Source organism: Drosophila takahashii, chromosome 2R (genome assembly GCF_030179915.1).
Source record: "Drosophila takahashii strain IR98-3 E-12201 chromosome 2R, DtakHiC1v2, whole genome shotgun sequence".
NCBI classification, from domain to species: Eukaryota; Metazoa; Arthropoda; class Insecta; order Diptera; family Drosophilidae; genus Drosophila; species Drosophila takahashii.
The window spans coordinates 20,080,392-20,107,081 of record NC_091679.1 but is presented as its reverse complement, the minus strand read 5'-3'; the positions used below and the strand labels follow the sequence as shown (position 1 = coordinate 20,107,081).

General features: G+C 37.1%; 2 protein-coding genes across 5 annotated transcripts in view; one reads left to right on the top strand and one right to left on the bottom strand.

Moving 5' to 3' along the window:
• ZnT41F (Zinc transporter 41F) overlaps positions 1-26,690 on the top strand; it is an 83,627-nt gene that overhangs the window by 26,046 nt on the left and 30,891 nt on the right. For 3 of the 4 annotated variants that reach the window (XR_011417878.1, XM_044392706.2, XM_044392708.2), the window contains exons 2-5: positions 14,457-14,957; positions 15,042-15,188; positions 15,303-15,465; positions 15,647-15,800. Coding sequence is in view for 3 of the 4 variants with exons in the window: in XM_044392706.2 (XP_044248641.1) it covers positions 14,670-14,957; positions 15,042-15,188; positions 15,303-15,465; positions 15,647-15,800 (752 nt within the window). In the remaining variant the exon portion in view is untranslated. The remainder of the gene's footprint in view (positions 1-14,456; positions 14,958-15,041; positions 15,189-15,302; positions 15,466-15,646; positions 15,801-26,690) is intronic. The other variant, XM_044392707.2, reaches the window with a different exon arrangement.
• On the bottom strand, positions 23,709-25,863 carry LOC138912347 (uncharacterized). Its single transcript, XM_070213018.1, has 3 exons — positions 25,196-25,863; positions 24,454-25,152; positions 23,709-24,272 (listed from the first exon to the last, which is right to left on the bottom strand). The coding sequence occupies exons 1-3, from the start codon at positions 25,442-25,444 to the stop codon at positions 24,240-24,242; spliced, it is 981 nt and encodes a 326-aa protein (XP_070069119.1). The 5' UTR covers positions 25,445-25,863; the 3' UTR covers positions 23,709-24,239.

Genomic DNA, 26,690 nt, shown 5'->3' with positions numbered 1-26,690 from the left:
TTGCAACTTTGTGCCATTTATAAGTTGTACACCACGGAACACAAACAAACTTGTTAGTTTTAAGCTAAAAAGATGCACATTTAAAACAGTTCACAGTTGGACAACAAACCATAATAATCAAAACATGTAATCTAAGATACATTTATAAATACCTTTGCTACGATTTGACATGATCAGAAATAATAAACCATTTTGTTGCTCCACAAAATAAGCACTGAAAGTTTGCAAAGATTTTTCACTAATTTACGCACACAACAAAGTCAATCGAAGAGCTGACTTTGTTCGCTTATCAACACTATAGTGTTGTTAGTAAAAAATCTTTGATAACTGTTCTTGGCTAATTAGGGTATGTAAATTCACAAAATATATTTAATTTTTAAAAATAATTTGTAAAATAAGTTGATTTTATGCCAAAAAAATTGACTTTTTTCCCATAGTGCGCGGGTGTAAACACATAGACGGGTCAACCGAGGAACAGTGATAATTCGCACTGTCGGCACGGAGACGCCTTGGTATTACGAGGCCTCTTCCCGGAGGTCAGAAAGTAAGACCGCGGAGTTATAAGATGGATTGATAACTGATTTATTGTAAATTTGGTACTAGCTTATATACTACTTGGATAACATGGAAGTTTAGTGTAAAGAATAAAGAAAGTTTGCATAGTTGGGTCGGCTGACACTGCAGAAAGTGCTGACTGCTTGGCGGGACTTGACTTTGTAGAATATGCTGATCAGTACTTATTCCCAGCCGTGGGTGCAACTGGGCGCCTGGTACTGTTACCAATTTGGATACTGCTTGATTTGTTGGTGCTGGTTATGTTTAGCAACATTGTGTATGAACATTCTCCCCCCCATTGAGGGGTACCCTTAATTAAAGCGTGATGTCGGTTAGCAGCTAACAAATCAATGAATGCGAGGTATGTCTCCGTCAGCTGTTGAGGCTCAAGCTTCTGAGTAACGTCCTTCCACTCTTCTTTTTGCTGCTAGATGCTCCGATGGGTTTTGGTTAAATGTATACATTTCATCAACAATTCAGAAGTCTTGTAGTTTAAAGGTTGATTAGAAGGTGCGCTTATTTTCGTAGTTAATTCCTTTGATTGTCGTAGCCTCTCGTGGTTACTACGCCGCACACTGGATTACTTGTCGGTTCTTTATGTAGCATTGTATGATGCCGTTGCTGGCAGACTCCACAGTTGGCTAATGATTTACAGACTTCGACCATATGAGCTGTAGACAAGCAATTTGTGCATCCTTCTACTTGAATAATAACTTGGCGCCGCGTTTTAGGATCCATTTCTTGAAAACGAATACATGCCCCTATATAATGTGGTCCTAGGTGACAAATCTTGCAGCTCTCTTCGTTGTTGACTGATGGATTGCGGAGTGTTGTTGTATGTTGAGCGTTTATCGTCTCAAACATGCAAGCGCGACGCTCGATAAATGTCAGTACACTCTTTAAGGCTGGAGTTTCAGTTGGTGCATCGGCTGAATTTTCCAGTGCGGCTAGGGTCTCGTGGTCTAGTTTTCTCATGATAAGAAAACCAAGGATTGGATCCCATGATTTCGTGCTGATATCGAGGTTTTTTAGTGTGCTTAAAGTCTTCTGCACTGTATCGTGTAGTGCTCGAAGCTGTTGTGCAGTCCCGTTGATGGACATGTGATCGACTATTTTCCCTATTGCAGCAAACACTAATATTTTGCCGTTTTGGTACCTCAGATTTAGTCTTTCCCAGGTGTCCTCATATCCAGCTTGTGAGAAGGCTGTATCCGTCAAAATATTCTATGCTTCCCCGCAAAGAGAGCTCTGAAGAATGTGTAGCTTCTGGCTGGCTGAGTATGGCTTATTATGGACTAATTCTACAAATAAGTCGTGGAATCGGGGTCAATCTAGATATTCGCCATCAAATTCTGGAATCTTGATTAGCGGGAGCGATAGATTTAGGCTCATTTGAGCGTCGTTTTCTCGAAGTAAGGTCATCTCATATTTTTCGTATAATGCCCTGAATCGACCAATTTCTGCTTCGGCGGCGGCAACTGCTCGAGGTATACTGTCGATTTCATCATGGGCCTCTCTCAATATTTTCCATTGGAGCTCTAGATGACGTTTAAGCACTGGGGTGATTACGTGCGCCGTTGACGCCAAAATTAGAGATGATTCCAATTCGTTGCATCGTCTCTGTAGCTGTCGGATCGCAACATCCATCGATGAGTCAGTGTTTATGTGTTTGACTATCGGGTCCTTTGTGCTGTTCTGTGTTCGCCGCGGAACTTTCAGAGGGCGGCTTCCCGATGGGATGTTGTCTCTAAATAGTTGCTGATATTTCTCTACCAGCTCCTTTAATGCCTTTAATATTGAGGCATACTCATCGCCGCTAGGTAATGCCGCTTTCTCGACCTCTTCATCTAGGTCACAGAACTGCTGCCAAAGATCGTTTAACTGGCTAAGTCTACTGGCATAATAGCGTCTCCTTTGCGCCGTTCGGCCGAATCCTTGCTATAATTCTTTATGACCTGTTGGATTTGCCCTTGGACCTCAAGTAGACGATTGTGTAACTCGACTCTGTTATGACTCGTTTCCTCTATGAATGAGGTCGACATAGTGTTTGCAGTTACTACTCGTGTTTTGGAGATGACGAATCCTGTGACGCTGGATGATGCTCGCTATTCTAGGAAGCTGGATAGGCCGGATGGGGTGATTGAACCTGTGGTCCAGCTGTGTATCCTGTGAAGGTGGATAGGCTGCGGTTCTCAAATTGGGTGGTCGATCCTGTGAAGCTAGATAAAGCTGTCTATCCTGTGAAGCTGGATGAGCTATGCTGTCCTGTGAAGCTGGATAAGCTGTCTATCCTGTGAAGCTGGATGGGCTATGCTGTCCTGTGAGGCTGGGTAGGCTGTCTATCCTGTGAAGCTGGATAAGCTGTCGATCCTGTGAAGCTGGATGAGCTATGCTGTCCTGTGAACCTGGACAAGCTGCGGTTCCCAAATTTGGTGGTCGATCCTGTGAAGCTAGATAAAGCTGTCTATCCTGTGAAGCTGGATGAGCTATGTTGTCCTGTGAAGCTGGATAAGCTGTCTATCCTGTGAAGCTGGATGGGCTATGCTGTCCTGTGAAGCTGGATAGGCTGTCTATCCTGTGAAGCTGGATAAGCTGTCGATCCTGTGAAGCTGGATGAGCTATGCTGTCCTGTGAGCCTGGACAAGCTGCGGTTCCCAAATTGGGTGGTCGACCCTGTGAGGCTGGATAAAGCTGCGTTTCCTGTGGAGCTGGATGAGCTGTGTATCCTGTGAAGCTGGATAAGCTGTCTATCCTGTGAAGATGGATGAGCTGAGTGTGAACTTTACCGTGCTTCTCAGCAGCTAGAGGTTCAGCCTTGGGGTTGAAGGGGGTTGCTGGATGTGATCCTTTGTTGGTAGAGGATCACGTCGGGGTCACCAATGTTTGTGCCTACGCGGGTGTAAACACACAGACAGGTCAACCGAGGAACAGTGAAAATTCGCGAAGTTATAAGATGGGTTGATAACTGATTTATTGTAAATTTGGTACTAGCTTATATACTACTTGGATAACATGGAAGTTTAGTGTAAAGAATAGTGGAATGCGTTGTGTTCCGGATTAGGTCAGTATGTTTTGATTATGGTAGCAGTTTGCATAGTTGGGTCGGCTGACACTGCAGAAAGTGCTGACTGCTTGGCGGGACTTGACTTTGTAGAATATGCTGATCAGTACTTATTCCCAGCCGTGGGTGCAACTGTGTGCCTGGTACTGTTACCAATTTGGATACTGCTTGATTTATTGGTGCTGGTTATGTTTAGCAACATTGTGTATGAACAAGCATCAAAATCATTTTTATTATTGATCCCATTTTACAGTAGCACTAATGAATGAGCAAAATTGTACTTTTAAGATTCAATTTTGCTCATTGCTCATCGGTCCAGGTAGAACCGTATGGAAATAATCTTTAATACCAAAAGTGTCCATCGGTTTTTACAATTTTGCTCATTGCAGCCGACACATGGGCGGTTCTTTTACAAACCAAACGGATTTGGCCAAAAAAAAAATTTCACATTTTTGATTTGGGTGAAACTTTTTTTACGTGTACTATTCGGAAAATAAGTAAGCACGTGTATCAGGATTTGGCCGAAAAAAAAATTATTTGTTTTTTTTAGAATTTTTTTTAGTTTGCCAAAAAACGTGAATTTTGAAAAAGTACCCTCTCATTGAAAATCTGTATCTCCGGTTGTAGTAATCCGATTGACTTCGTGTCTTTTGCATTAATTCCTCTACAACCTCTTCTTTAAAAAAAAAACAATTTAAAAAAAATGAGTATTTAATTTCTTAAAAATAAAAATAAAAAAAACAAAATTTTTTAACGGGTTCCCCACAAAAAAAAAAAATTTTTAATTTAACATATGCGCCATATTGTTAGTTTTAATCGTTTTTTGTCAAAAAGGAGGTTACAAGAGAACCATGGCCGACCGTCAAGTTCTTTTTGCACGTAAATTCTTAAGAAATCGCGGTCCATCGAAGATAATTTTTTCAAGAATTTCGGGGCTGAGTCCGCTAATATATAGTATTACCCAGCTGCGGATCGTCCACAGGTCGCGGTGTAGATCCAATTTTTATGAAACTAAATTTATTTTGTTAGAAATTAATGTAGAAACTGTCTGAACTTAACTTACATAGAATATCTCAAGTACTCTGGAATTGGCACCCTTTCAAAGTCAAAATCAATTTTTTGCATATTTTTGTTGTTGTTTTTGCCTAAAAAAAAATATTTACACTTACAAATGTTTACATTAAGTAGGTTCAGACAGTCGGCAATTTCATTACAAACATTTCTGTGAAAGCAGCATAATGATCGAACCATTACTTTTTGAGATACACGATCCGCAGCTGGCGAAAACATGGTTTCGAGAAAAACGAGGTTTTGCTGCTATAATCATAATAGATTGTTTTGCTACAAAATTATGGGAAATGTAGTATCAGAATGGTATTTTTATACCCTTGCAGAGGGTATTACAATTTTGGCCAGAAGTTTGTAACCAGGGTTCGGAAAATAACACACAAAGTACTATACAAATGTATAATACTTAAAAATGATTGATACGCACAGTGTACTATTCCTTGTGTATTATACATGTGGGAAATAAAATTTGAAGTACTCTATTTAAATAAAAGACACGAGAAAAATACATGTACAACCCTAGTCAAAAGTATTTTCACAAATTTGAATGTTAACTGTACTCATATTTTAAACTTATAATATAAACATTTTGGCACCTTTGGAAAGAGCACTTCAATCCCGTTAAATGACACAAAAATTTTCCTAATCCTTTGAAAAGTGGGCAAATTAGACAATTTTTTTTGAAAGTCAAATTTTAAACTTTTTCTCTGGGGCTTAAAACAAAAATGTTTTGATGCAAAGTTGTTCCCCAATCAAAATTAATAATAACTGCAAAAAAAAAAATTTCAAAATATTTTTCCTTGTATTTTTTATGATTTTTTAAAAATAGCTATTTTTGCCGCTTTTTCTTCCTTTTCATACAAAATTTTACTGAGAGGTCTCCATTCAAAAAATCATAAAAAATACAAGGAAAAATATTTTGAACATTTTTTTTTTTGCAGTTATTATTAATTTTGATTGGGGAACAACTTTGCATCAAAACATTTTTGTTTTAAGTCCCAGGAAAAGGGTTGAAAATTTGACATTCGCAAAATTTGCTCACTTTTCAAAGGGGTCTTAATGGGTTAAGAAAATTTTTGTGTCATTTAAACGGAATTGAAGTGCTCTTTCTATAGGTGCCAAAAGTTTATATTATAAGTTCAAAATATAAGTACAGTTAACATTAACTTTTGTGAAAATACTTTTGACCACCCCTGTATATTATTCTGACATGTACAATACGTCGTGTATTTTATTTTGACATGTAGGAAATAATTTCGATTTCGTACATCCCTGTTATGTTAACACTTAACATACATGTTAAAAACTTGTAAAACCATAATGTAAAAACCGAGAATTCTTTAGGAGATGATGGTCATTTATATATTTGCATAACGAGCAATGCTCGTATAACACCATCACCAGAGGCTTAATTACACGAATTCTTAAGGAGATAATGGTCATATTTACTCGTACAACGCTATCAGTTAGAGGCTTTATCATACAAGATAAAAAACCGCGAATTCTTGAGGAGATAATGGTCACTTGTATATTTACTCGTACAGCGCTATCACTTAGATGATTTAACATGCAAGGTAAAAAACCGCGAATTCATGCAAAAACAAGAAAGGAAGCTAGCTTCGGCCAGCCGAAGCTTATATACCCTTGCAGATAGTTTTCCTATTATTTCTCATTAATTTTGCGTTCGTTTCAATGGCAGCTATATGATATAGTAGTTCGATTTTGATAAAATTAAAATCGAAATTCGAAAATATTTGAAAAGAGTTATATCCTAGAGTAGAAGAGAATACAATAAAAACCAACGAAGCAATAATTTATTTCCTATTATATTCCCATTAATTTTCCGTTCGTTCCTATGGCATGGCTATATGATATAGTCGTCCGATTTTGAAAAAATTTTATTCGAAATTCGGAATTAGATAAAAAACAAGAAAGGAAGCTACCTTCGGCCAGCCGAAGCTTATATACCCTTGTAGATAAAAGAATACTCACTCGGTGCAGTTCCAGGGATTCCAGGTTCAGCGTTTCGATTTATTTCAATTTTGTTTTTAAGTAGTCAAGAATCAAAACGCCTACTTCCTACAAAGTTACAATGAATTTTCTTATATTTGTTTGGGAGCCTTAAGATATAGTGGTCCGATCCGGCTGGCTCCGACATATGTACTACCTGCAATAGAAAGAAGACCTTCGGGAAAGTTTCATCGCGATAGCTTTAAAACTGAGAGACTAGTTCGCATAGAAACGGACAGACGGACAGACGGACAGACGGACAGACGGACATGGCTAGATAGACTCGGCTATTGGTGCTGATCAAGAATATATATACTTTATGTGGTCGGAAACGTCTCCTTCACTGCGTTGCAAACATCTGACTGAAATTATAATACCCTCTACAAGGGTATAATAATACCCTCTACAAGGGTATAATGACATTTCCAAAAGTAGGATGCTATAGGTTCAAAAACACCCAAGATGTAATTTTTTTACATTTTTTTTCCCGATTGTTTCTATGAGAGCTATATGATATAGTTGTCCGATCCGGCTCGTTCCGACTTATATACTACCTGCAATAGAAAGAAGACTTTTGGGAGAGTTTTATCCCGATAGCTTGAAAACTGAGAGACTAGTTTGCGTACAAACGGACGGACATGGCTAGATCGACTCGTCTAGTGATGCTGATCAATAATATATATACTTTTTAGGGTCGGAAACGTCTTTTTCACTGCGTTGCAAACTTCTGACTGAAATCATAATACCCTCTGCAAGGGTATAAAAATGCTCCGTAGAGCGCTGGTTTCAATTATTAATTTCCTTTCTTTCCCTGCAGGAAAGAAGGGAACTAGTCTGAAAAACAACTAGTTATGCAACTAATATAAAGCAACCGGAATTTGTCTGAATGCATTTCGACTACACAGGGTCTAGAAAATTTGTGCTAGTCGAAAAAATGATTAATACAAAACTAGTAAAAAAGAAACTTGTCTCGGACTAGTACCTTTCTGACAAAAAAAACCTTAAAAATATTTTACTGGTAGAACAAATACATGTTAGGGTCTAGTTAAAAGGCAACTGGAATTTAACTAGTTGCAAATGAAACATATATGATCCAAAAATATAGCCTAGAGTGTAAATGTCTTGGGAAATTTAGCACTAAACAAATCAAACACTCGAGGTCCTCGGTTCAATCCCCAGTCTCTGTACATTTTTTTTTGTTTTTTGTTTGCTAGGTGATGCTTTAGTTTCATTTTAAACTTTGTTTAATCTGTCCGAGGCAATATATATGTGAAAAATCACTGTTTATGAATTATGTCACACTAAAATTCATAAACCTTGTTAGGGCATTACAAAATGTGATGCGTGTATGGCTCAATCAGTTAATGTGTCTACAAATCCAAAGGTCCCGGGTTCAAGTCCTAGAGAGGGCGACTTGCCTCAAAAAAAGTAAGTTTGTTTTATTTCCATTTAATTATCATTTACTGTGTTTGATTACATAATAATTATCAGAAATTTTCTAAGGACCGCGCCTATTAATTGGATACTAAATTAGGAGAGCGTCAAGTTAGGCATCGTCAAGTACTAGTGAAATCCAATCACTTGATGGCTTAGAGATTAATTTTTTGTTTTTTCGTGAAAATATTTTTTTTAGTGTTGTTTAACAGCTGTAATCATAAATTGGTTAACAGTCACTAGTGCAAAACTAGTAGCAAATGGACTAGTTGTTTCCGACGACAAGCATATGAAAAATGGACCACTTCGTTACATGGAAATGGACATAACTTGAACTAGTTAACCTTCTTGACCCAACTAGTATTTTAATAGTCCAAAACTGATTCCGTTTCCTGCAGGGTTCTAAGTTATTTGTCGAGCTTAAAATTAATAATCTTACTATGTTACATCTAAAATGGACCTCGATGAATACGATAAATTTGAATTCGTTACGAACTCGCAAATTAAACTGTGTTGTCCAAAAAATTCTGTTATTTTCATGAGGTTTCTCCCGCTAACAAAATTTCGAAAGCTCTCTAACTTGGCTGTCTTTTGTTTCTTATCAGCGGTAATTGCTCTCCTTACATGTGTTTGTTGTGTTACGAAAGTTTTTTATTAGCTTTTTCACGTTAGGCTGGTTTTATGGGCAACCGCACGCATTTATTGTTCCGTTGCCTTGGGCAATATAAGTTCAGATAAGCCCCACGCTCCCCATCATAGTTTTTAAAATACCAGGAAAAACTCTTAACAACATTGATTAAAATAATCATGGGTTATATACATTTTTGATGATATTCATACATATGGATATGGGCAATTATCTGCTGTCGCACGCGACGTTCGTACGCTTTGCGGATGAAAAAAACCATCTTCCTGGACTTTTTTTTTTTTTTTTCTTTTGGCACTAGGCTCAAATTAGAGGTATTAATAAGCACTAAAATATGTGCTAGAGCTGACCTTGGGACATTTTTCATTTTAAAGATATATTTTATAAAGATATATTTTTGACTTCCTGCTTAACTTTCGTTTGTAACGAAACGTGAAGGAATATTTTCTTCTTTAAAATGTATTTGGATTGGTTACAAAATATTGAATGGTTATTTTTTCATTGGCATCGAAGTGACTGTCGCACGCTACATGTTGCACGCGACAGTTTTTTTCGTAATTTTCTTAGGTGGTTTTTCAATAACCTTAACGGTAAAAAAAACCGTTTAAGAGCCACTTTAAAAAATACCAAAAAAATTACTTTTTTGTCCACATAACAGGTTTTGTCCTGGAAAATTATCCTCAAATTACTTAGCTTAGTTGAGGATCCATCTAACTAGAATCAAATATCAGTGCAAAATCATATAGAAATATGTTTCTTTTAAGTTTCACGCTTTTTGGCTTGGTTGACATCCCCAGAGAATTGCTCATATGTAAGATTGATTAATATGCTAAGAATTACCAGAACAGAAGACAGCATTATACTTAACAACAAAACACATTCGGGGTCGTCACAGAAAACCATTCCAACCGAATTTCCCCCGAATAGCAAATCTCGGTGTCACAGACGTCATTTTTGACGGTTTCTAAATCCCGCGTATTTTGCCGGACGTTTTGATAAAATTAACCAACTTACAAATGTTTCCTAAAAATATAAGTTTATTTAGACAACTCTAATGAATTTTATGAACTATCTGCATACTACGATTTTTATACTTACTTCGGGTTATATTTAAAAATATACTTTTTATAAAACCTCTCGAAAAAATTAGCTAAAAACAAGAGAGAACGCTATAGTCGGGTGCCCCGACTATTAGATACCCGTTACTCAGCTAAAGGGAGTGCGAAGGAGATAAAAACTTTGATCCGCCGTAACTTTACGAATGGTCCGATTTAAAAACAAGAGAGAACGCTATAGTCGGGTTGTTGTCCCGACTATCTAATACCCGTCACTCAGCTAAAGGGAGTGCGAACGCTGTGTCGGGTTGGTGTCCCGACTAATAATCGTAACTCAGCTAAAGGGAGTGCGAGGGAGATAGATATATAATTTTTGATTGCGTATAACTTTTTAACGAATGGTCCGATTTGAAAAATGTCTTCTACATTTCGATAGGTATAAATATACACAACAAAATTGCATTTAAACTTCTCGGAAATCTTTAAAGATGTGGGCGCAGGACCCATTTTAAAATCGTTAGTAGGCGATTGTGGGCGTTAGAGGGGGCGTGGCGCTCGGCTAAAATAAACTTGCGCTGCGTAGGAAGCCAAAGAATATGTGTGGGAAATCTCAACCTTCTAGCTTTTGTAGTTTCTGAGATCTCAGCGTTCATACAGACGGACAGACGGACAGACGGACAGACGGACAGACAGACAGACGGACAGACGGACATGGCTAGATCGACTCGGCTACTGACCCTGATCAAGAATATATATACTTTATGGGGTCGGAAACGCTTCCTTCTAGCTGTTACATACTTTTGCACGAATCTAGTATACCCTTTTACTCTACGAGTAACGGGTATAAAAATTCTTTTACATTTTGATAAGTAAACACAATAAAACTGCATTTTTACACAGAGAAAATTATCAAAAGTTTTAGGTGCAAAATAAGGGGTGAAACATTTTAAAAAGTAAAACGGTTAATACAAATTTATTTTATTTTGCATTTTCAAAACGTTTTTATATGAAAACGGCACCTAAAACGTTGTATAATTTTCTCTGTGTATTTTCCGAAATATTGAAATTTTGTAAATCGTATATAAGCGATTGTGGGCGTTAGAGGGGGCGTGGCACCCTTTTAAAACAAACTTGCGCTGCGTAGGAACTCCTAGAATCTGCATGCAAAATGTCAATCCTCTAGCTTTTATAGTTTCCGAGATCTCAGCGTTCATACGGACGGACAGACAGACAGACAGACGGACAGAGGAACATGGCTAGATCGACTCGGCTAGTGACCCTGATCAAGAATATATATACTTTATAGGGTCGGAAATGCTTCCTTCTAGCTGTTACATACTTTTGCACGAATACAATATACCCTTTTACTCTACGAGTAACGGCTATAACCACAACAAATGTACTCCATTTTAGATCAAAGGATTAGTGTCCAAAGTGTCCAATAAAATTTTATAAAAATTATCTCTTTTACCTTATACCGTTAACAGCGAAAGTAAGTTTCGAACTGTTGTTACCCTAGTATTGGGGCTAGACCAGTTTAAAAAGTATATTGACATTTTGCAACGTTTCTCGAAGGCTTTGCAATTGACTTTAAAATTATGTAGGAAAAAGTTATAGCCAAAAGAAGAGCCTTTCCGGTGCAACCAGTCTAACCAAACTTTTCTCCCTACTCGTGCCCCACTCTTCCCTACGAATATTTTAGCTTCTATGTTCATTTTTTTCGGTGTATCCAAAAACAGAATGTTTTCAACTTATAGCTTCTTTTTCTTTTTTATACCCTTGCAGAGGGTATTATAATTTTGGTCAGAAGTTTGTAACGCAGTGAAGGAGACGTTTCCGACCCCATAAAGTATATATATTCTTGATCAGGATCAATAGGGGAGTCGATATAGCCATGTCCGTCTGTCCGTCCGTCCGTCTGTCCGTCTGTTTCAATACCGTTTGCGAGCTCAGTTTAAGAGCTAGCAACTTAAAACTTTCACAGTCGTCCTAAAACATGTGTACGCAGATCAAATTTGAAAACCGACCCGATCGGACGTCTATATCCCATAGCTCCGATAGGAACAATCGGATATAGCTTTCACAAAATTAAGATATTTCGCTCAGTGTAAGAGCTTTTGACATGAATCGTATTCTTTTACGCATACCTTGATCAGGGTAAAAGCGCGTGCCTATCGGACGTCTATATCTTATAGCTTCCATAGGAACAATAGGGAGAAATCGGTCAAAATTTGATGTTTTTCAGGATATTTCGGGCAGAATATAAGCTATTGACATGAAACTTTTCAAATCTTATACATACCTTGATTAGGGTAAAAGCGCGTGCCGATTGGGCGTCTACATCCTATAGCTCCCATAGGAACAATAGGGATACAATTTTATTTTTTTCAATTATAAAATATTTTGTTCTCTGCAAGGGTATTAAAACTTCGGCTTGTTGAAGTTAGCTTCCGTCCACGTTATACCCTTGTAGAGGGTATTATAATTTCAGTCAGATGTTTGCAACGCAGTGAAGGAGACGTTTCCGACCACATAAAGTATATATGGGCACTTCCAAAATGTCGCTCGGGACATTTGCACATCTTAAAAGTTGAAAAAAAAATTGTAAAACAATGGATTTTAATTTTAATTATGGGCTTTTCTTTTCACTCTTCCCAAGCTCTATTTTTGGTAAAAATCTTGATATTTTGTACCACTTTTAGTTTTTAAGATATCGGTAAAAAACTGCCGTATTCGCTCGGGACAAAAATAGAAGTGGATTTCGGGGAAGTTCATACAACACCAGAAATTAGCGAATTCTGATGGAATATTTTAATGCGATTTTTTTAGAATGTTGTTCAAACATGTCGCTGTGAAATGCTGGTTTTACTCAAAAATTCTTTGCCGTTTTTATACCCTTGCAGAGGGTATTATGATTTCAGTCAGAAGTTTGCAACGCAGTGAAGGAGACATTTCCGACCCCATAAAGTATATATATTCTTGATCAGCATCACAAGACGCGTCGATCTAGCCATGTCCGTCTGTCCGTCTATCCGTCTGTCTGTTTCTACGCAAACTAGTCTCTCAGTTTTTGAGCTATCGGGACGAAACTTTCGAAAACTATTTCGAAACTATTGCAGGTAGTATATATGTCGGAGCCGACCGGATCGGACAACTATATCTTATAGCTCCCATAGGAAGGATTGGAAGAAAAAAACTTTAAAAAATTCTAGCTTTGGTGTTTTTTGAAATATTACTTTCTACTTTTGGGGATGTTATTTTTTAAATATTTCTGAATTTCGAATTAATTATTTAAAAAATCGGACTACTATATCATATAGCTGCCATAGGAGCGATCAGAAAATTAATGGAAAAGTAATAGGAAATAAATTCTAGCTTCTTTGGTTTTTGTTGTATTATCTTCTACTCTAGGATATAACTCTTTTTAAATATTTCCGAATTTCAATTTTGATTTGATCAAAATCCGACGATATTATCATATAGCTGCCATAGGAACGATCGGAAAATTAATGAGAAATATTAGAAAATTTAACATTTTTGCGATTTGTTAATTAATAGGAATGATCTGCAAGGGTATATAAGCTTCGGCTGGCCGAAGCTAGCTTCCCTTCTTGTTTTTTTATGCAGTTTCAACCACATTCGCTCGGGACATGTCGCTCGGGACATTTTTTCCGACTGTTTTGTAAAGCGAATTTCTTTACCTCTAGCTCTCAATTGCTGGATGTTTTGCTTTTAACTTAATAGGTTAGCATGTGAATGAAGCATTCAGTACAGAAATAAATTAACAACAGAAGACAGGTCCAAAAAAAAACAAAAAAAAAAGCCAAAAACTGATTTTTGCGTATATTGGTGGGGTTTGTCATAAAAATAATCAAACTATACTCCAAATTTGTAGTTAAGCTCAGTATCCAACTAATTAGAAACTAATATCGGGGCAAAATCATGTGGAAATATGTTTTATTCAAGTTTCAAGGTTTTTGGCTTGGTGGACTTTTTTTTGGAAGTGCCCATATATTCTTGATCAGCCCCAATAGCCGAGTCTATCTAGCCATGTCCGTCTGTCCGTCTGTCTGTCTGTCCGTCTGTCTGTCTGTCCGTCTGTCCGTCTGTCCGTTTCTATGCGAACTAGTCTCTCAGTTTTAAAGCTATCGCGATGAAACTTTCCCGAAAGTCTTCTTTCTATTACAGGTAGGTAGTACATATGTCGGAGCGAGCCGGATCGGACCACTATATCTTAAGGCTTCCATATGAATATTCAAACAAATATAAGAAAATTAATTGTAACTTTGTAGGAAGTAGGCGTTTTGATTCTTGACTACTTAAAAACAAAATATAAATAAATAGATACGCTGAATCTGGAATCCCTGGAACTGCACCGAGTGAGCAATTTTTTATCTGCAAGGGTATATAAGCTTCGGCTGGCCGAAGGTAGCTTCCTTTCTTGTTTTTATTTAAGAAAGGCGATTTAAAGGGAATAAGATAAGATTGGTTAAAAGTTTCATTTTTAACGCAGTGGTTACAGATTTTAAATAATTAAATAAATAATAAAATTCGATAAAAACTAAGAAAATCAAAAAAAAAGTTAAAAATTGTTGATGTGTCCATTGATTTTATCCATTTTGCATAGGATATACGCGTAGCGCGGTCCTTTAATTACTGAGCCAGAAATAAGCGATCGCTATGCCTGTAGCTGGCAGCGCAGATTAATTATGATAAATGATATCATCACTTTGCTTACTTATCAACAAAGGACCAATTCACCATAAGCAGATGCTGATACAACCATACACACAAAGCCAAATAATAATACAAAGAACGCCGCAAACCGAGACCAAAGACTATGTCGAAATATCAGAAACTTGACAGCGCCATGCCTCCCACCGCCCACGAAGACGACTGCGAGGCGGGTTTTCCGTTGTATTTTGATGATAATCAGCCGGTGCCGGGCCTCGAGCAGACACCAGCCCATCGAGTCGCTCGCCTGTCAAACGTTCGTAGGCAATTTCATAGCCTCAACAACAACGGCTTGGATAGCGGAGACATAGCAACCGGTATAATCGGAATTTCGGAGGAGCAGACGTGGGAGGTGCCTCTGCTAGGTGACAGCGATGACAGTGCGAGCAATCAGGTGAGAGGGCCTAATAGACAAGTGCTCCGCGGGTCATTTATTTGCTACTGACCAATAATAAGCTATTTGTGTGGTCACTTCTAGCACTCGGAGCACGGGCGAATGGAATTTAATATGGACATGCAGTGCCGTAGCCGTCAGCCGGGATTCCGGGCCAACCTTAAGAGCAAATCCGCACAGGAGGCAAAATTTAAAATTCTGCTCGCAGTTTCCCTTTGTTGCATATTCATGGTGAGACGGCAACCGCCACCCTTCACCTACAAATGTGTGGACACATAGTGTTGACTTAATTGTGATACATTTCATGCCATTCAACGCAATCACCGCACTTGACGGCAACCGCAGGTCATTGAATTCCTTGGCGGCTACGTGGCCGGAAGCCTGGCCATTATGACTGATGCCGCCCATTTAGCATCTGATTGCATTAGCTTCGTCATCGGCCTTGTCGCTATTTGGGTGGGAGGGCGTCCGCCGGACGAGCGAATGTCCTTTGGTTACAAACGCTTCGGTAAGTAGCTAATTACGTTTGACACTATTCTCACGCATACCTGCTCTCTGACCATTTATTGTAGCGAGTGGTCAAAGTGCTTTTACATTTATGTCAACCATTTTTATCTGTCTGTCAAAAGGCAACACGAATCACTCACGTTTCCTAATTGTTTGACTTGCTTTTTGGCTATGGCTGCCAGAGGTCATTGGCGCAGTGGCCTCAATCGTGGGGATCTGGTTCCTGACCACCTTGCTCTTGATTGTTGCCGTTCAGAGGATATACTCCCAGGACTTTGAATTAGACGTCGATATGATGATGGTCATTTCAGGCATAGGCATAGCTATAAATATCGTGTAAGTAATAAAACGTAGCTGGGCAAAAAATTGAAATTTGGTGGAATTTTTTTTTGTTGTATAATACAATTGGTATGCTTATTTTGTAAATAAATTACATTTACAAATTAATTACAAATTACAAATTTTTTACACAAAAATATGCAGCTTTGAAACCCGATCAAAATCTTGATTTAAGAAATAATATTTCTTGAAAGGAAGTTTTATATTAAACCTGAAGTATAAAATAAAAAAATAACTTCGTTTTTTTTATATTGCATATTTTATTTAATTACGTTTCAAACATTTATCACACACAATTTTGACTTAAGATAACATTTATTATTTAGCACATGAGTTTAATATTGGTGGTGTATTTAATTCACATAATTTACACAGGCCGACAAAATGTGACATGGGTCGGTGTCCAGGCCTGCCACCATTTTATTTCGATAAATGAGGCTTTTCTAAGCATAAGTTGTCACTACGCCTATAGTCCATCAGCTCTGGTATTTGCGGTATATTTAATTTAAGAAAATCACAAATTTTCTTCGTCTTTTGGGATATATCTTCAAGAGTGGTCAACCAATTTTGGAAATCTTTTCGGAATTAAATAGTTACATGTCTGTTTTATACGGTCGTTTTGGAAAATTCAATCTAACTCAACCACAAGAGAAGGTGGGCGCATTCAAAATTTTAAAGTCACAGCAAAGTTTAAAAATCTTCATTTGTGAACAGCGTTTAAAAATTAAATAAAAATATTTTCTTCAACAATGCATTTTTGATCCAAAGACACCTTATGTCCTTACTGCTTAGGACACTCATCAGGTTTTTGTGAATTGTTTTGGAATTTTTAAAATTGTTTTTCTTACTTCCTTCACAGTGACGATTCACAAACAGTGCCCAAACCTGTCACAATTTTAAATCACATATTTCTAAACGATCTAAGTAGTTTTGCTTTGAATGTAAGCACATGAGCGTAGCCTACTAATCTTTGGGGGCTGAAATGCCTGAAGTGTTATCCCCCTCCAGCTTTTAACTTACGCCCATGTATAAATATTTTTAAAGCAATGGTCACTTGTGCCCAAAAATAGTTATGAGTTACGTAAAATAGTGACAGGTTTGGGCACTGTTTGTGAATCGTCACTGTGAAGGAAGTAAGAAAAACAATTTTAAAAATTCCAAAACAATACACAAAAACATGATGAGTGTCCTAAAAATTAGGGACATAAGGTGTCTTTGGATCAAAAATGCATTGTAGAAGAAAATATTTTTATTTAATTTTTAAACGCTGTTCACAAATGAAGATTTTTAAACTTTGCTGTGACTTTAAAATTTTGAATGCGCCCACCTCCTCTTGTAGTTGAGTTAGATTGAATTTTCAAAAACGACCGTATAAAACAGACATGTAACTATTTAATTCCGAAAAGATTTCCAAAATTGGTTGACCACTCTTGAAGATATATCCCGAAAGACGAAGAAAATTTGTGATTTTCTTAATTTAAAGATACCACAAATACCAGAGCTGATGGACTATAGGTGTAGTGGCAACTTATGCTTAGAAAAGCCTCATTTATCGAAATAAAATGGTGGCAGGCCTGGACACCGACCCATGTCACATTTTGTCGGCCTGTGTTATCTATTGTATAAACCAGCGGTCGGCAGCGTCCTATTAAGTGAGCGTAGGGTATCGTTCTTCCCATCCTCTGCCGCTCACGTTCACTGTAGAACAGCGCACTTTGGGGAATTTGACCACTTCTTTCGTCCAAAACCCATTTTATAAAAGTCGTTAAACTAAAAATGTATTTTCTAGAATACTTTAACAGAAGACTAATCTTCAATGTTACGTTTCAGGAATTTCAATAGCGTCTCTGGTAACTTATATCTGTTGCATTTTCACGCCTCAGAAATTCGCCGCAATGCTGAGACTATTTAATTGCTAAAAATAAGAGTTTTCAAGCATTCTAATTGGAGTTTTTGGAAACAATTCAAAGGATGGTACAGTGCACGAAGTATTTGTGTGATTAGGCAAGTTTTATTTTTGTGACCGGTCTAGCTCGAATTTTGTTAAAGAAAACCTCCTTAATAGCAACTTAACTCCTAACCTTACCTTATTACCACCCTAACTCCACCGTTCTGTAAAGGATGACGTTTCCGACCACATAAAGTATATATATTTTTGATCAGCATCAATAGCCGAGTCCATCTAGCCATGTCCGTCTGTCCGTTTATATGCGATCTAGTCCCTCAGTTTTAAAGCTATCGCAATGAAACTTTCCCAAAAATCTTCTTTCTATTGCAGGTAGTAAAATGTGTCGGAACGAGCCGGATCAGACCACTATATCTTATGGCTCCCATAGGAATTATCAAAAAAAAAAATAGAAAAACCATTGTAACTTTGTAGAAAGTAGGCGTTTTGATTTTTGACAATGTAAAAACAACATTTTAAGTAGGCATATCTGCAAGGGTATATAAACTTTGGCTGGCCGAAGTTAACTTCCTTTCTTTTTTATCGTTTATTTTAAACATATCTAATTTATTTCCTATTACTTTTCCATTAATTTTCCGATCGTTCCTATGGCAGCTATATGATATAGTAGTCCGATTTTTTAAATAATTAATTCGAAATTCAGAAATATTTAAAAAATAACATCCCCAAAAGTAGAAAGTAATATTTCAAAAAACACCGAAGCTAGAATTTTTTTAAGTTTTTTTCTTCCGATCCTTCCGATGGGAGCTATTCTTATAGTTGTTCGATCCGGTCGGCTCCGAAATATATACCACCTGCAATAGAAAGAAGACTTTTGCGAAAGTTTCGTCCCGATAGCTCAAAAACTGAGAGACTAGTTTGCGTAGAAACAGACAGACGGACAGACGGACGGACAGACGGACATGGCTAGATCGACTCGTCTTGTGATGCTGATCAAGAATATATATACTTTATGGGGTCGGAAACGTCTCCTTCACTGCGTTGCAAACTTCTGACTGAAATCATAATACCCTCTGCAAGGGTATAAAAATCCGTCGGTAAACAGTCTACCTGGCAGTGTTACCAATTAGCTAGAACTTTAAAATACCAAATTTGTCCAAATTTCGGAGTAAGTTATCGAAATGTTTCGTTAACGAATTACACAGGCCGACAAAATGTGACATAGGTCGGTGTCCAGGCCTGCCATTATTTTATTTCGATAAATGAGGCTTTTCTAAGCATAAGTTGCCACTACGCCTATAGTCCATCAGCTCTGGTATTTGCGGTATCTTTAATTTAAGAAAATCACAAATTTTCTTCGTCTTTTGGGATATATCTTCAAGAGTGGTCAACCAATTTTGGTAATCTTTTCGGAATTAAATAGTTACATGTCTCTTTTATACGGTCGTTTTGGAAAATTCAATCTAACTGAACCACAAGAGAAGGTGGGCGCATTTAAAATTTTAAAGTCACAGCAAAGTTTAAAAATCTTCATTTGTGAACAGCGTTTAAAAATTAAATAAAAATATTTTCTTCTACAATGCATTTTTGATCCAAAGACACCTTATGTCCCTAATTTTTAGGGCACTCATCAGGTTTTTGTGTATTGTTTAGGAATTTGTAAAATTGTTTTTCTTACTTCCTTCACAGTGACAATTCACAAACAGTGCCCAAACCTGTCACAATTTTAAATATCATAATTCTAAACGATCGAAGTAGTTTTGCTTTGAGTATAAGCACATGAGCGTAGCCTACTAATCTTTGGGGGCTGAAATGCTTGAAGTGTAATCCCCCTCCAGCTTTTAGCTTACGCCCATGTATAAATATTTTTAAAGCAAGGGTCACTTGTGCTCAAAAAAAGTTATGAGTTACGTAAAATAGTGACAGGTTTGGGCACTGTTTGTGAATCGTCACTGTGAAGGAAGTAAGAAAAACAATTTTACAAATTCCTAAACAATACACAAAAACCTGATGAGTGCCCTAAAAATTAGGGACATAAGGTGTCTTTGGATCAAAAATGCATTGTAGAAGAAAATATTTTTATTTAATTTTTAAACGCTGTTCACAAATGAAGATTTTTAAACTTTGCTGTGACTTTAAAATTTTAAATGCGCCCACCTTCTCTTGTGGTTCAGTTAGATTGAATTTTCCAAAACGACCGTATAAAAGAGACATGTAACTATTTAATTCCGAAAAGATTACCAAAATTGGTTGACCACTCTTGAAGATATATCCCAAAAGACGAAGAAAATTTGTGATTTTCTTAAATTAAAGATACCGCAAATACCAGAGCTGATGGACTATAGGCGTAGTGGCAACTTATGCTTAGAAAAGCCTCATTTATCGAAATAAAATGGTGGCAGGCCTGGACACCGACCCATGTCACATTTTGTCGGCCTGTGTTATTTATTCAAAGGTACTTAGTATTGTAGTTAAAAATGAAACTTATTTCTGGTAAAAATTGTATGGTAAAAGAAGTTGTAGTTATTGAGACATTAATAAAAACAGGCCGCCTTTTGCAAAAAGTTGGCGTCACTGTCGTGAAAAAATGTCCTATTTTTGCCTGCTAAAACGCTGGCTGTGAAGAAGAAGAAGACATGTAAGTAAAAAAGTACAACATTTTTGTTTATTATTAATTTAAACTAATAAGCTTTGCTACTTTTCAGGGGTAAACATAGGTCACCAGCGCAAGACACCATATTCTTCCGGTTCATTCGCGATAATATCGACATTGCCAAAGGATTTACTCAGGGCGGCCGCATTCTTGTGACCACTGCTTGAAAGGACCTGGCCAATGAGCTAAATCCCCATGGACTACCATGTAAAACCGTTTGTAAGGATTTCCTCTGCGTCCTAGCCTCTCGCAGTTTATGCCTTCGCGGCCGCATTCTTGTGACCACTGCTTGAAAGGACCTGGCCAATTAGCTAAATCCCCATGGACTACCATGTAAAACCGTTTGTAAGGATCTCCTCTGCGTCCTAGCCTCTCGCAGTTTATGCCTTCGCAAGTACTCTAGAGCAGACGGCATTTTGGTTCGCTTTTAAAATTCTTGCCAACATAGAAATGAAAATAAACCAGCGCAGCCGCGGCAAACCGCTGTTCAAGGCTGCAATATGTAGCCTGGCGGGTAATTCAAATTTTAAATTTTGTTCCTTTATTATGTACAACATGCGCTTTAAACATATATTCTTTTTGTAATTTTGCAAGAAAAGCATAAATTAAGTTTAAAACTTATTGGAAAATGGTCCGAATAAGTCAAATAAAATTCGATAATTATTGAATATTCGATATTCGGTAAATTTTCCGAAAAAAGGAAATCTCTCGAATTCCTGTGACACCAACGGTTTTGGTCGGTTGGCAAGATTTTTAAAAACGAACTAAAATGCCGTCTGCTCTAGAGTACTTGCGAAGGCATAAACTGCGAGAGGCTAGGACGCAGAGGAGATCCTTACAAACGGTTTTACATGAACTACCATAGAGATTTAACTCATTGGCCAGGTCCTTTCACAAGAATGCGGCCGCCCTCAGTAAATCCTTTGGCAATGTCGATATTATCGCGAATGAATCGGACGAATATGGTGTCTTGCGCTGGTAACCTATGTTTACCCCTGAAAATTAGCAAAGCTTATTAGTTTAAATTAATAATAAACAAAAATGTTGTACTTTTTTACATGTATGTCTTCTTCTTCTTCACAGCCAGCGTTTTACCTGGCAAAAATAGGACATTTTTTCACGACAGTGATGCCAACTTTTTGCAAAAGGCGGCCTGTTTTTATTAATGTCTCAATAACTACAACTTCTTTTACCATACAATTTTTACCAGAAATAAGTTTCATTTTTAACTACAATACTAAGTACCTTTGAATAAATAATTCGTTAACCAAACATATCGATAACTAACTCCGAAATTTGGACAAATTTGGTATTTAAAAGTCCTAGCTAATTGGTAACACTGCCAGGTAGACGGTTTGCCGACGGATTTTTTTTTAGCTAATTTTTTCGAGAGGTTTTATAAAAAGCATATTTTTAAATATAAACCGAAGTAGGTATAAAAATCGTAGTATGCAGGTAGTTCATAAAATTCATTAGAGTTGTCTTAAATAAAGTTATATTTTTGGGAAACATTTGTAAGTTGGGTAATTTTATCAAAACGTCCGGCAAAATACGGGGGATTTAGAAACCGTCAAAAATTACGTCTGTGACACCAAGAGTTGCTATTCGGGAGAAATTCGGTTGGAATGGTTTTCTGTGACAGCCCTGAATACAGCAACATATCAGTTCAGCTTAATCGAGACGGGCCTAAGCCACCGCTAGTGGAGATGAAGCTTATCTTTGTATTATTACACAGGCCGACAAAATGTGACATGGGTCGGTGTCCAGGCCTGCCACCATTTTATTTCGATAAATGAGGCTTTTCTAAGCATAAGTTGCCACTACGCCTATAGTCCATCAGCTCTGGTATTTGCGGTATCTTTAATTTAAGAAAATCACAAATTTTCTTCGTCTTTTGGGATATATCTTCAAGAGTGGTCAACCAATTTTGGTAATCTTTTCGGAATTAAATAGTTACATGTCTCTTTTATACGGTCGTTTTGGAAAATTCAATCTAACTCAACCACAAGAGGAGGTGGGCGCATTCAAAATTTTAAAGTCACAGCAAAGTTTAAAAATCTTCATTTGTGAACAGCGTTTAAAAATTAAATAAAAATATTTTCTTCTACAATGCATTTTTGATCCAAAGACACATTATGTCCCTAATTTTTAGGACACTCATCAGGTTTTTGTGTATTGTTTTGGAATTTTTAAAATTGTTTATCTTACTTCCTTCACAGTGACAATTCACAAACAGTGCCCAAACCTGTCACAATTTTAAATATCATAATTCTAAACGATCTAAGTAGTTTTGCTTTGAGTATAAGTACATGAGCGTAGCCTACTAATCTTTGGGAGCTGAAATGCCTGAAGTGTAATCCCCCTCCAGCTTTTAGCTTACGCCCATGTATAAATATTTTTAAAGCAAGGGTCACTTGTGCTCAAAAATAGTTATGAGTTACGTAAAATAGTGACAGGTTTGGGCACTGTTTGTGAATCGTCACTGTGAAGGAAGTAAGAAAAACAATTTTAAAAATTCCAAAACAATACACAAAAACCTGATGAGTGTCCTAAAAATTAGGGACATAATGTGTCTTTGGATCAAAAATGCATTGTAGAAGAAAATATTTTTATTTAATTTTTAAACGCTGTTCACAAATGAAGATTTTTAAACTTTGCTGTGACTTTAAAATTTTGAATGCGCCCACCTCCTCTTGTGGATGAGTTAGATTGAATTTTCCAAAACGACCGTATAAAAGAGACATGTAACTAATTAATTCCGAAAAGATTACCAAAATTGGTTGACCACTCTTGAAGATATATCCCAAAAGACGAAGAAAATTTGTGATTTTCTTAAATGAAAGATACCGCAAATACCAGAGCTGATGGACTATAGGCGTAGTGGCAACTTATGCTTAGAAAAGCCTCATTTATCGAAATAAAATGGTGGCAGGCCTGGACATCGACCCATGTCACATTTTGTCGGCCTGTGTTATCAATGATACTGTGGTTATAGATCAGCGGTCGGCATACTCATACAATTACATTTTGTTTTATATTTGTGTGAGTAAATTGTACGGGGCGGCTTAACAGTGTGTGTGCGCAGACCGCTGTTCTACAGTATACATACGTGGAGGCAGCGCTCGAGCAGAACAATTTCCTATGCTCACTTAATAGGACGCTGCCGACCGCTGTTATAGATACACTCAAAATAAATTTGACCCCAAATTTTAGAAAATCGCCATTAAAATTTATTTTACCTAAATACAAGAAAGTTTTTTCTAAATCTAAGGAAATTTTTCTAAAGTCAAGAAAGTTTTTCTTAAATAAAGGAAGTTTGGTAATAGTCTAGAAGAGCGGCCTGAGCACCAAAAACCGCGAAAAATTACCCTCGATGGACCGCGATTTCTTAGGAATTTACGTGCAGAAGATTATTTGCGGAAATGCATTGTTCTCTTGTAATTGCATTTCAAAGTTGCGTGTTTTGCTATAAAAACAAAGTAGGATTTTCTAGGATTTTGAGGTGTTTTGTGTCATTTTGCTATAAAAAACATATGGGCTTTCCGTTTGTTGTCAAAATAATAAGCGTTCGAAAAAATTCGACAAAAATGTGAAATTGTTTTTATAGCAGGCCAGACCCCACAACCGCGAATTAATATCCTCGATGGACCGTGATTCCTTAAGAGCTTGGGCGACCATGGATGACCAACATATACATTTTTAAGATGTGTCTTAAGAAATCGCAATCCGAGGAGGATCAACCTTAGTCTTTATCAGTACCTCCTTATACTTGTAACTTATTTGTAATAGTAAATAAAATGCTATATAAAACTATGGTTAATGATTGGACAGTAAATATTTATTTATAAAAAATGCTGGTTAGTGGTACAGATTAAGCCTATTCTTTTTCATTGTCCGTATCGGTGGATTCCTGAAATTTAAGATAGTTAATTGTTAGTATTTAAAAAGAGATGGGAAATGCTAAAAAAGCGCCGGAGGCAAAAAAATTAAAAAAAAAAAATCGCGCGATTTCTTTTCGCGCGATTTTTTTTTTTTAATTTTTTTGCCTCCGGCGCTTTTTTAGCATTTCCCATCTCTTTTTAAATACTAACATCGCGTTCAGGATTAAACAATTCGCCCATTGCTGAGAAAATTGCATGGAATCTTGAGGTGTGGTTTGGGTGCCTTTTCAAAAAAGTGAATCGCGCTAGGTACCCTTGGTAGTGCTCCGTTTTCCGGCCATAGTGGGGAATGTTCTCCTTTAGATCACGCCATAGTCTCTCTATTCGCTGTGTATTGGCTCCCGTTTCAGGGTCGACGAAGTTTACTGAGTGATTAACGGTCATGTGAGAGTAGTTCGCATCCTTTAAACCATTGTATGACTTCCAGCAGTCGGATATAATTCTGGTTCCATTGGCGATGTTGGCCTCTATAATTGGAAGGAGCGTTTCCTGGCTACGGTCCTCCACAGGCACCAAAAAAAAGTCACCGGTTTCTCTGCAAATTCCTCCGAAAACCCACTGGCCATCCACCACGCGACCGCAATTATACTTGCGCCGGCCAATTTTGGTTTCGTCAATTTCGACGGTTAAACCGTCTCCACCTATTATTTGTTTTGCGTTCTTCTTCGTCCAGCTAAGATAAATTTCCCGAAGAAAATTACTCCAATCAACCACCGTCTGTTGGGACCAGCCTAGTTCTTCCCGAAGGAATGAGATTGTTGAACCCTTCATCTCCCAAGCCACAAAATTACAGGCCTGTTCAATGCCAACGTGGGACTTGCTGAAGAATGTCCGTTTGATGGCGGATTCCTTACAAATATAATTTAAAGCAATATTTTTTTTAAATTGTTACCTTAAAGGAGCATTGAACTTTTCTTAATTTTCGTTTCTGTTGATGATTACTTATCATCCTGCGGCACCTCCAAAATGGCGTACTAATCGGTCTCTTCGCATTGAAAGACAATGTTGCGGGCTTACTGCAGTTGGGACAGTCCTTGCTCTTTAGAACAACTCCATGTCTCTGCAGAAATGCAAACACTTCTTCTTCGTCCATGGCAAGAAAGTCTTTATAAGAAATAGTGCACCCGTTGCAGGAATCCATAGTAAACAAAAATCAAAAGTGTCATTTCTGATTAAGCAACAAAAGCCTACTTGTTTTTTATAGCAAACCCATAAATTCCTAGAAAATGCTACATTGTTTTTATAGCAAAATGACACAAAACACCTCCAAATCCTACTTTGTTTTTATAGCAAAACACGCAACTTTGAAATGCAATTACAAGAGAACCATGCATTTCCGCAAATAATCTTCTGCACGTAAATTCCTAAGAAATCGCGGTCCATCGAGGGTAATTTTTTCGCGGTTTTTGGTGCTCAGGCCGCTCTTCTAGACTATTACCGGAAGTTTTTCTTAAACCCTAAAATCTATAAAAAATAACCTTAAAATTAGAAATTATTTTCTGAAAAATAGAAAGGCAACGAAAATAATAAAATATTTTGGCAACACCTTTTCTAAAAATGAGTGCCCTAACCCTAAAGTTAAGCTAACCCTAAATAACACTGGTCGACAAAAAATAAGCCCAAGAATAAAAGCTACCAAACCTGAAAGGATTTTAGCTGTAGAGAACTACCTCATACACTCAAAAAAAAACAGCCGGAAATCGCCATTAAATAAACTTAAATATTAAGTTGGTATTTAATATATTACCTATTATTAAAATTCACTTACTTACTGCCAAATTATCAACAACACCGGAAATAAAAAATTATTCCTGCAATCGAAAATAAAAATTAATATTAGAGAAGGATCGTATTTGCGGCCGGCAATATTATTAATAGCCAAATCTATTAAAATAGTATGCCCTTTGCTTACCATAAATTTTCACACACTTACCAAATTTATATTTAAATTTATTTAAATTGCTTATCTATTAATTGCCTCTTAGAGGGATCGCACTTTAACATTCTTAAATAGGCTCAACACAAACTTATTACTTTGAATGCTCATCCAAAACTGAGCACAAGGGTTCAAAATGCAGCGCAACGCAAGCAACTCTCTCGCGAGAGACTGCATTTCCAAAACAACAACGCAATAAAAGTTACAGCTACGTACAAGAAAATTCTCGATCATACGCACAAACACACATAAACATATACATACATACGCCAAAAACTGTCGTCGCAACGCGCCGCCGACTAACCCCCCGTCTTCTTCGTTTCGAAGAAAGAATGAGAAGCATAAAAGAAATACAAAAAGTTTTTCTTAAATCTATGGTGATTTTCTATTTCTACTTTTCTGTTTTCAAGAAAAATTTTTTTTTTAAATCAGAAAAATTCTTAAAATTTAG

Bases quoted from the DNA above. Each gene is read 5' to 3' on its own strand.
- LOC138912347 (XM_070213018.1), bottom strand. From the start codon at position 25,444: ATGGATTCCTGCAACGGGTGCACTATTTCTTATAAAGACTTTCTTGCC. The intron at 25,153-25,195 runs GTAACAATTTAA...TATATTTGTAAG, and splicing joins AAGTTCAATGCTCCTTTAAG to GAATCCGCCATCAAACGGAC. The intron at 24,273-24,453 runs GTTAGTATTTAA...CTTAAATTTCAG, and splicing joins TGTTTAATCCTGAACGCGAT to GAATCCACCGATACGGACAA.